The 10932-nt window shown below is 34.9% G+C and overlaps 1 protein-coding gene across 2 annotated transcripts in view; it reads right to left on the reverse strand.

The window, feature by feature from the left end:
- The window catches only part of LOC108778571 (RNA-binding protein 24), a 33861-nt gene that overhangs the window by 22401 nt on the left and 528 nt on the right, over positions 1 to 10932 (reverse strand). For both annotated transcript variants that reach the window (XM_018545783.1, XM_018545782.1), the window contains exon 2: positions 841 to 1251. In XM_018545783.1, coding sequence (XP_018401285.1) covers positions 841 to 1119 — 279 coding nt within the window. In that variant the 5' untranslated portion in view covers positions 1120 to 1251. The remainder of the gene's footprint in view (positions 1 to 840; positions 1252 to 10932) is intronic.

Consider the following 10932-nt stretch of genomic DNA (forward strand, 5'->3'; position numbering starts at 1 on the left):
CGAGTTCTGTCGAAAAGTATCAGGGCTCAAAGCGATTGGACCAACGGTTTCCGAGATATACTCACTTTAAAAATTGTTGATCTTCTGACAAATGTCGCTGTATCTTGCAAACCGTTGGTCCAATCGCTTTTCCACCTTACAGTTTTCGATAGAACTCGTCGAGTACTATAAGAAACGCTAATCAGAACTACTCGGTACTCTCAAAAAAATTTTCGAAGATTTCTACTATTTTTTTTAAACTTTATTATTCTTCAAAAATGTTTTTTATGTATCAAGAACTCTAGGTATTCACAAAATACTTCTGTTAAGTTGATCAGAACTATGCGACCTTAAATTTCATTAAAAAGTTAGCACCCCATTTTAAAAAAATTATTAAAAAATGATTATTAAGCGCATATGTCATTAAAAATCATAGAGAACTCTTCGTATCGTCAAAAAGAAGCAGGAATTATCATCAGAACTATTGTATCTAAAAATTAATTTTTAAAAAATTTTTAATTTTTTTTTTATTATTCGAAATTTTTTTTACATATCAGGAACTCTATAGGCAATCGCAAATTGAATCTATTAAGCCGCTCAGAATTATTCCACCTCGAAATTCGATAAAAAGTTAGCACCCCATTTTTAAAAAATGTAAAAAAAATGTTTATTGAGCGGAACTCTTGCTATTAACTATAGGGAACTCTTCGTCTCGTCAAAAGGAAGTGGGAACTCTAATCAGAACTCCTGAGTACTATAGTTGGGGTGCTAACTTAACATACCCTCGATTTAGATCGAATATCACATTAAATCGAATACATGCAAGTATATTAGCAAATATATTAATACGTAATTACTTACAAAGCCATAACCCCTGCTTTTACCGGTCTGTCTGTCCGTGATGACGACCGCCTCCTCGATATCTCCGTAAACGTTAAAATGTTCCCTAAGACTCTTATCGGTGGTGTGGTAGGGCAAGCCACCGACGAATAGCTTTGTCCATGTAGTGTCCTTTTGCTGTGGTGTGGTGCCGGCAAGGGCACCCAATCCTTGTACCAATTCATCGGGCGCTGGGGCACTCACAGTACCCACAGCGCCAACTGCGCCCACACCGAGACCCGCGGCACCCGGCATCAGCATCCTCCAAATTTTGGCGAGATCACCGCCGGACGGAACAACGACTTGCTCAATCTTGACACGTTCTTTTGTACCTCGGTCAACGTTAATAACGCCGCAAACCGTGCAGCATTTAGACACGGAATACTTCCTATTCTGGAAATAGAAAAAATTCATATTAAAAGGAGAGAAAAGATGTAAACATAAAATGATAAAACTAAAAATATTTTTATAGTAATTTGATTTTAATAATTAACGAAATTGATATTTGTAATACATATGAAAAAATGGTCCTCAACGCGAAACAAAGGGTGCAAGTGTATATTGTACTATAAGACAATATATAATTAAAATTGTCTTACAAAATATACTTGCGCACTTTATTCCGCACTCCTAAGCCCATCATTTTTTCATATGTATTAATTGCTAATAGAGGAGTCCGTATTAATTGATCGATATTTTTAAGTATAAATTTTTCTATAAGATTAAAATTGAATTTCGAAAAAATTTATATGGAAGGCTAATGATACAATAGATGTATATTTTATACTGAGAATTTAAAAAAAATAGAAAAATTTTGTATAGGTAATTTTAGAAATTTTAATCATGACTAATTTGCCAAAGGGATCAATCTAAAGTTCTCTATTTTTTTTCTTAAATACCAATTAATTCTTAACTTTCTAAATTTAAAATGTTATCATTTCATGAAGCATTTATGTAGTAGTAGAAATTCTTTATATACATATATTTTTTTTTCTACTACTATATATGTATAAAGGGAACAAAATATTTTAATACTGGAATCGATATAATGTATTTTCATATCTATGCTTCAAAGAGAGTACTCCAGTTAAATACTACACGAGAGAACAATTTTACTTTCTTTCATTTCTTGTATAAAATAGATATAACAGTATACCGCATTTTTTCTTATTTTATAAAGAATTATTTATATTTTATTTTGTCTTGGAAAAAAGTAATAAAAAAAGTGGTAACTTAATTAAACAAATTTTATTAAAATAAAATGTACTTGTTAAAGTTTAGAATTTAATAAAAAATTAGAAAAAAGCCATGATGAGCCAACACAGATATAAGTATGCAACAGTAATAGTTTATTTATTTCAAATATATTAATTGATAGGTAAACTGTTTGTAGTTTTTCAATCACTTTTTTAATCTTTATTGTATACTGAGAAAGACTAAATAAAAAAATGATTGAACGTTTAGCTATTGATGTATATGAAATAATAGTTAATCTGCGTTGGCTCACGTCTTTTCTCTAAATCTCATTAATTATTGAAATATTTCATTTTTCTGGTGTCGGATGTTTTGAACAGAATGACACATTATATAATACGTTAAGCCTCTTTAAAATCAGTATAAATGACATTTTCATTCGTTTTAATGATGCTTTGAGTCTACATTGTACTCGGAGCAGTGTGTTTGTTACGGGAGGATTAATTTGTGTGTCGCGTTACTGTCTAATTCACCCGCGTCCAATTAAGGGGGCCGCACGCGTGCAGCTTAGAAGCTCTGAAAAGATACAATTCTCACCCCTGTGAGGGGTGAAAGAACCGTTGCACTTCGTCATGCAAACTCGATGCATGTATGTGTGCGAGTTTCGTGACAATTAGGTTTTAAGCGTGCAACTAAGCCGACATGCATACTTAACGTGTATACTATAATGATGTACATGTTTTGATACGTACACGTCAGCATATCGCAATTGTAACAACGGTAAAAGAAGCGCGCTATTCACTTTTCTCTCGAAGAATTTTATTTCGCTGATTTATAAAACGCTGCTCTGCTCACTCACGTTGGCTTCAGTGAAAGGAGAATTATAATTGAGTGAAATGGATGCGAAGAAATTCTCGCACAAAAAAGAGATATTGCTACTACTTAGGCGCCAAGCAGAACTTAAAAAGCAATTACCGCAACGTAGAATTACACTAATTAGCTTACAGACTAAATATACAGTAATTAATAAGTGATTGATATATATATATATATATATAATTAATTAATTTTAAGCATTAAATCAATTTTTCAACGTACATTTTTTATAGAATTACAGAGTAATATGTAAAATATACATGTTTCTTTCGTTTAATTGAAAGATAAGAACTTTGCTTTTATAAAATCGTCTATCTTACGCTATGAAAGCTTCGTCAAGTCGCGCGAAATTTTTTTTTAACATATTTGCAAAAGTAAAATCGCATGCGCATGAGTAATATGTCTAAAATAACTTTCTCTACGTAATAAATCATGTCATGATGTAGATTTAGCGATAAAAACAACGAACACATATATAAAATTATTAAAACTTGAAATAGAATTCATGCGGTGTTATGTGTGTGTTTAATGTCTAGAAAGTAACATGTATTTCCAATATTTGCATTTTTTAAATCCGACGGATACAAACTAATCGGTAACCAACGCAGCTTGAATTAAAATGTCACTGTCTTGTTTTGAAATTATATATTAAACCAGTTTTATTGTTTATAGCAGTAGAATCATATACACATTTCATAACAATAGTTTCACATGAGAAATTAAGAGAATAAACGAAAAAAAAATATTCAGTATGTCACACGAACGACTGTTTAAAAATTCCGTTTACAATGCAATAATGCAACGCAATATCCATTGCCAACCGGAGGGCCTTCGTTTACACGAAAACGAAATTCGTTTTTTAGCTTCGTCTCACATGTAGTCACTTACTTTCGTCTACCCTCTCTAGCATGCTCGAATCGATGACTCCTTCGAACACAAAGGAAACAGATAAAGCTCCCTTTTGCGTAGAAATTGAACCCCTGCATTGGGGAAAATCCGACGGGTCGACAGAACAGAGAAGAACGGAGAGGGCTTTACCCTGTACGATAAAGAGGGCCATATGGATGGAGAAGAAAGGGCAAGGAGGAAGGACCATAACCTCCAATCTAAGGCTCTCTCCTTCTCGCACTCTTCTCTAAAGAAACCTGAAAAGAGAGCCAGTTTTGCTCCTCACGTAGAGAACGAAACGGTCGAGGGAACCAGGTAGTAGGGCATTTTTCGTGCGGCTCGTCTTTCGAGTTTCTGCAACGCGTTCAGCGTATACCGATAGAAGAGGCAGAAAGGGCCTTTTTTCCCCCGTCGCGTCCCTTTTCCTCTCACTCGGCGTTTTCAACACACTCGCTTCTTCTTGCCCCGAACATATTGTATGCGTCGGGCCCTACGGGGAGGGCAGAGAGGCCTTCTACGGGCCCCCGCCTGTTCTCCTTGCCCATCCCTCCTTTTGCCCTTTCCTACTGGTACTTGGACAGAACGACCGTCGGTTCCCGGTCGAGATCCCCCAAAACGACGGCAGCTGCTGCAGAAAACCGGTGCAGCACGCCGTATAATCATATTGTTGTATTGCCATCGCCGCCCTCTCCTCCTTCACCATCTTTTGCCTCTACCCTAGACATCCTAGCTGATCGAGTTCGTTCGAAACGTTTACACGAAAAATCGCTTTCCTCAGCGCTACGATTATAATACTTCCGTGAAACATTTATATTCTAAATATGTTACAGCATAAGGCATGACTGTGTTCAAATGAAATTTAAAATCTAGGCTCCTAAATCATCACAAGTCTAAAATAACATACAGAGTAATGTATCCTATAATTTGCAAGTTAACCATCTTAAATTCTTCTTTAACTACGGCTTGAAATATCGGATGCGATTGTGCGTAAAATTATGTTCCTCTTGACACCGTGCAATTTTCTTTTGAAACACTTTCTCAACAAATAATTCAAGAACAATTTAAGATTGTTGAATCAAGTGAATCCGTATGTATGATGTATCCATATTCAATTTCTACATTGGTATAAGATGACGCAGGTGTGTAACTCTTATATAGATTATAATTTATAAAATAAATCCTTTTCAATCCTTTTTGCAAACAAGAGTAATGTCAGAGAAAAAATACTGTTCAGTTCATGATAGCTAATATTTTCGAGTTTCGCGGAGTCACAGTACGAAAATGCACTGTCGACCACTACTGGCGTAGTAAAGGCAGGCAGTTTCAACCCTTTTGGTAATAAGAGGCACGGCTTACGGAGGGTAGAAACAATAGCCGTACGCGGCCGGCTGGCTCGTAAGCCGGTGGAAGCACACCGCGCGCGACAGAAATCCTTGACGATTGCGAGACACGAGAATTTCGACGAATTTCCAGTTATATATTCACTGACCGTGTTTCGTGGAACGTTGTTCTTCCGACGAGGTGTATTGCTCGCGCGCAATATAGAATCTGTTTCCGTCGCGACGAATAAGGCCGCTGTTTTATTTGTGCGTTTTTATCGTACGACAAATTTTTTAAGCCTAATGATTGGTTATAGGTTAGAGAGAGAGAGATTCAAGGACTTCTCTGTTCTGTACAAGTTTGTCGTGTGTGACAAAAACGCTCGAAAGAAATAGCATCCTAAGCTCGCGCAGGATGTGCTTTGCTTGCGACGAACACTTCGCGGAATGTTTTAAGCGTTCGCGAATACCTACTTGTTGAGAAACACTGGGTTTTAATAGCTCACACGTGGACTATGTGGACACCCCGTGGTGCAGCATGAGAAGAATGTACACTTATTAGACGCGCCGCACTTTGGCGACGAAGTTCCCATCGCGACGCATAACGTAGAAAACGTCATCGTTTTTCGGTCGTGTCGAGCATGTACGGCGTGTCGTTCGGCACTGGCCAATTGCCACGCCGCTTCATGAAAGTACCCGCGAAAATATCCTCTCGGCCAAAGTCACAAAGGCCAGTCTTTCGAAAAACACGTGCGACACACATAGCTCTCGTTAGGTTTCACGAAAAGTTGTTGGATGTACGCGAATTAATTGCGGAAGTGCAAGTAAAAAAACGCGTTATCCAAAACAAATCTGGTGTTTTAAGATTCAATTTTTCATTTTTCGGTTATAATGGTTAGGCTTAATTTGATGATTGTAAAAATTGTGTTTTTCTATTTGTGGTTAATCATCAAACTGATGGTTTTGTGGTGAACAACTGCTAGGTTTAATTTTTCGTCATCTGATTAACTTGTAATTATGTTTAACCTAACGATTGCTTAAACCCCACATTATGACATCATAGGTGAAGTCCATTGGATGAAACAGGTTAAGCCTGATGAAACAACTAGTTAACCAGAAAAATCGGAGTCTATATATAATATATATATAAAGTTACAACTATAAAACCATTAGTTTAATAATTAATTGTGTATCGTGTAAAATTAATTTAATAATTTTTACGTTATCATTAAGTGAAGTTAAATCTAAACTACGAGTTAACCAGATAATGAAAAATCGGGCCAAAATATCGTAATATAAATTTCCATTTGTTTATTTTTTTAAATAGAAGTATAAAAGGAATAAGTATAAAAAATTACTTCTGATGCCTTTAAATATACTATTAATAATTAGTAGTAGACACACGTAACTTTTCATTGCTTAAATTTTACAGCTGTTTACAAAGATCTGTATGTTTTTTAATTATTCTGCTACACGTATGTTCATATAAATTTAATCAATTTTAGAAAGAATTTGTATATTTCGTTTTTTTTTTTTGCAAACTTTACAAGTATACGATCCTACGACGTGTAGCTGTCAAATAAATTTCGAAACAATTTCTCTCTTTCAGATACTAATTTGGCATGTGTCCGCATCTTTCTGTAAAACTTGTCGCGGCAAGTTTATACGTTTGTATGCGACAGCGAGCCTCGCTACGCAGGCGATAACGTCATTATCAAATTGTTTGCATCTCATGCAGGAACACTTGTTGAAGCACGATTGACAATAAGCGTTGTACGTCTGCTGAAAGTTTATACGTCAACGATTCGCGAGCGATCCGAAGAAGCGTCGTGTGCTACTTGTTGTTGTCCGTCGATAGCGTGAAAATTGCGTGGCTTATACATATTTTTCTGTATCGGAAATATCCACAAGAAAACAACGCTGATCACACGTTAGAATGCTGAAAAAAGAAAGAATACTCTCGTTCCGTGCTACTAGAGGGATTAACAATTTCGTACGGCCTCTTCAAAATTTACATTGTTACGTCACATCCTATACAGAATTCTTTATACAAACGTAGTAAAATAATATATATATATATATTATGTACAATTTGTCGAGATAGAGATTTGATTTCATAAAGCGTATACATAATTACATGTATAATTTATACTGAAAAATATTTGCTAAGTTTAAATATATATTTATTTAGTACAAGAACAATTATAATTTAAGTATCATTATTTTAAACAAATGCTTATTAAAAATTTAGTAAATTATTTTATAGTCAATTTAATTCCAAACATTCATAGATATTTTTAAGAAATTTCGTTTATATATATATATGTATATATATCAAAAGATTTAAATTAAAATTGAAGTAATCAGTATTACTTCGATTTTCGGTATTATTGTAGTAGAGACAAGGCAGAAGGACAGGTACTTTGTGTGGACAATGGATTCTGTATTCAACTTTTACGACCTTTCATAAAATTCATAAAATTTAGCGAACTTCCGGAAGGACATCGAACATTAACATAACTCGACTTAGACCAGTCCCGTTACCTCTTAAGATAAGACGAGCAGAAAAATCGCAGCGGACTTTCGCGAGTAAATAACTTCCACGTTCTTATGCAAACTTATGAAGTTTCTTTCACGCGCTTTCCACGGAAAAGAAAAGCAGTCATATGTGATTCTGATTGAATTGCTTCCAGAGCATATCTTTATGGTTGGCTTATTTTCAATTATTATATGTAATGAAGATAAAGTTAATTTAAAAATATACATTAATTTTTGCATTATCGTTTTAATTTGAATTTGAAATTTAAGTATAATTTTTTCATACGTATATAAAATATAATCTTAAATATAGCTTATTTTGAATAGCTCTAACAAGTACATACTTATTTAATAAATGTAAAAGTTTATTTACTCAATAAAGTTACTTGTAAGTTTATTCACTTACAAGTACTATTTAAAGAACTATGTATTAAGATTTAATAAATTTGGTTCGGTGTGTCCAAAATGTTTTTCACCAGTGGTATACTATGAACGATAGGCTATTCGTAACCACGGGTGTCACTCTGAGCAATTTTTCAGCCAGAAGCGCTATCACCTGCGTCCGTTTCCAGACGTACTGGCTCGGCAAAATTGTCGGGCACGACCGTCGGGGTTTATTAATAAACATCGAGGAACACGTGCCGGTCGCCCTTTGTCGCGACGACCGGGCCGTTGAACGGGGGTTGAGCGGGGACAGCTGAGAGAAGAAGCAGACCATTTTACGAACGTGCAAGATGGCCACGCGCCACCGCGCAGTTTCGCGGACGGATAAACAGAATTTCCTGCGCGCCACGCGATCTCATACATGCCACATACAGCAAAATCGGATTCAGTCGAGACGCCGACGTTACGTGCCGGCTCGTGTATGTAGATCGCACGGGATCCAGGAAAGTGCACGCTAGTGTCGCTCGCGAGGCGATGCATCCAATTTTATCGGTGCATCTCAATGTCGCGATATGCATAGACGAGTGAGTGAGCAGTGACAGTGTTTCCCTCATAACTAATAATACTTCATATCTTCCAAGGATAAAGCAGCCGCATACAATAGCATTGTTACATAGCTCGTCATTCATTTAAATGATTGATTATTTTGCTTGACACTGTTTGTATTACTCTTTTTTTTATTATTCCGATAGTTGTCTCTTATTCAATAACCTTTCGGTGTTAAATCACTAAAATGTCTCACAATTTTTTGTATGGAACAAAATAGAACAATTGAAGGGCTAAGAGCCAATTTTGTAATATAAGGAACGTTTAATTCAAAACAAAGAAATAAAAATAATTGCAAACGTTTCGACGCCGATCGGGTCATTCAAATAAAAATCTTATAAATATCACTGAGAGAAATGATCTGGATGGATTAAATAGTAATTTTGCCGGAAAATGGACGAATCCACAGAATTTTTTTTGTTAAATCTATTATAAATTTATAGTTGACATAACTGGAGAGAATTTTAATTGATATAATTATTCTAAATTTAAATGATCTGGTAAAAAAATAAAAATTCTAATAAATTTTATTGTATCAACCAGTTATCTCAACTAAAATTCGCTTATTTTCAATTAGAATTTTTTTTTAGTATCTCAATTATACAGAAATAATGACACAAGCAATATATACGCACAAGGCCCAATTCCACCAACGTTACTTTAAGGTAAGAATTGACCAATCACCGTCGAGCATGAGGAGAATATTCTACTGATTGGTCGATTCTTGCAACTACAATCACTTACAGCTACGCTTACACAACAGTAGAATAAGCTTTAAGGTTGTTTATGTGCATGCTCCAACAGGAGTTTTAATTCCTACTTACTTCAACGTGCTCGTTGGAACGAATACAAGCTATGGTAGAAGCATGTTGAAACATGTTGGAACATGTGATGCGAACAAATCTTTTTAACTGTAGTCAATCCTTTCAGTTATAATATAGTTGTATAACTATACAGCTATTACTTTCCTTCTTCGATTTTTATTATATTTATTTTTTATATTTATTAAATTTTTTGTTATATTTACTAAATTTGTTTAAAAAAAAACACTGTGAACTTATTTTATGTATATCATGTTTGATTTATTATGTAGACAAGATATTTGTCTACTGGGAAAAATAATTTTGATTTATTTTTGCAAAAATAATTATTTATCGGTTCGATACAAAAATACACGACACGAAGAATTAAGTGAGGCTTAGAACTCTCTCTTTTTCTCTTTTACAGCTGAAAGAGAGAGAGGGGGGGGGGAGTTTTAAGCCTCGTTTAAAGTTAAAATACTAAATGACGTTGTTGGTACAATCGGGCCTAGTTCGAACAAAAAGAAACTTTTATTTGTAATGTTCTAGAATTAGAAACTAATTCTCCACTCGGTCTTGGCGCCGTATATTTTTACACTCATAAAGCCGCAATGTGAAAATTGCGTGAAGCGATACGCCATGCCATAATGATAGCACTTAACTATCATTAATTAACATTAATGATAGCTATCAATGCTAATGAGCCGCGCAGTTCCAAAATTCATACAACGAGTACACGGTGATAGCTTTGTACACGGTATGCATTATAAAAATATGACACGTTTTAACGCAAGACCGATGACTTTTTTACGAGTTATCTTGTAGCCGAGTGTGCTATTTTCAAAAGGAATAACAGCGGATCGAAAATAGATCGATCGAAGAGAAGTGAAATCTACCGAAACTAATCGCACCTTCTGAAAGCAATTACGAAATCGGTTCAAACTGGTACATTCAATACGTCGAAAAATATTTTTCCATTTGTTTTCCACTGTGATAATAGTCCAGTCAAATTGTCATTTTGCCTTGCAAAAATTGGAAAAAGCGATTTTCTTTTTCTGGCATGTGGGGTGGGGGGTCTAAAAAAGCTTAACTCTAAGTTTTCGAAGTGATTAAGGAAGAGGCAAATTTGCTACGCTTAAAAACCCCCAAAAAATTTGTTTTTTGAATAACTCGACTTCTATTGAAGATTTTTGAAGTTATAATAGCTCATTTTGTAGGTTTTTTCATGCTCTACAAGTTATCTTTATAACTTTTTTTCTCTACGATGGATAGTTCGCGAAATATTTTACTAAAAGTACGAAAATGTCTGAACCGTTTTTCGATAAATGTGGTAGGAAACGAGATATGACCGATCAAAGGCCAATTAACCTTTTTTTTAACCTGAATTTTCGTACTTTTAGTAAAATATTTCGCGAACTATCCATCGTAGAGAAAAAAGTTATAAAGATAACTTGTAGAGCATGAAAAAA

Source organism: Cyphomyrmex costatus, unplaced genomic scaffold, assembly GCF_001594065.2.
Source record: "Cyphomyrmex costatus isolate MS0001 unplaced genomic scaffold, Ccosl1.0 scaffold502, whole genome shotgun sequence".
NCBI classification, from domain to species: Eukaryota; Metazoa; Arthropoda; class Insecta; order Hymenoptera; family Formicidae; genus Cyphomyrmex; species Cyphomyrmex costatus.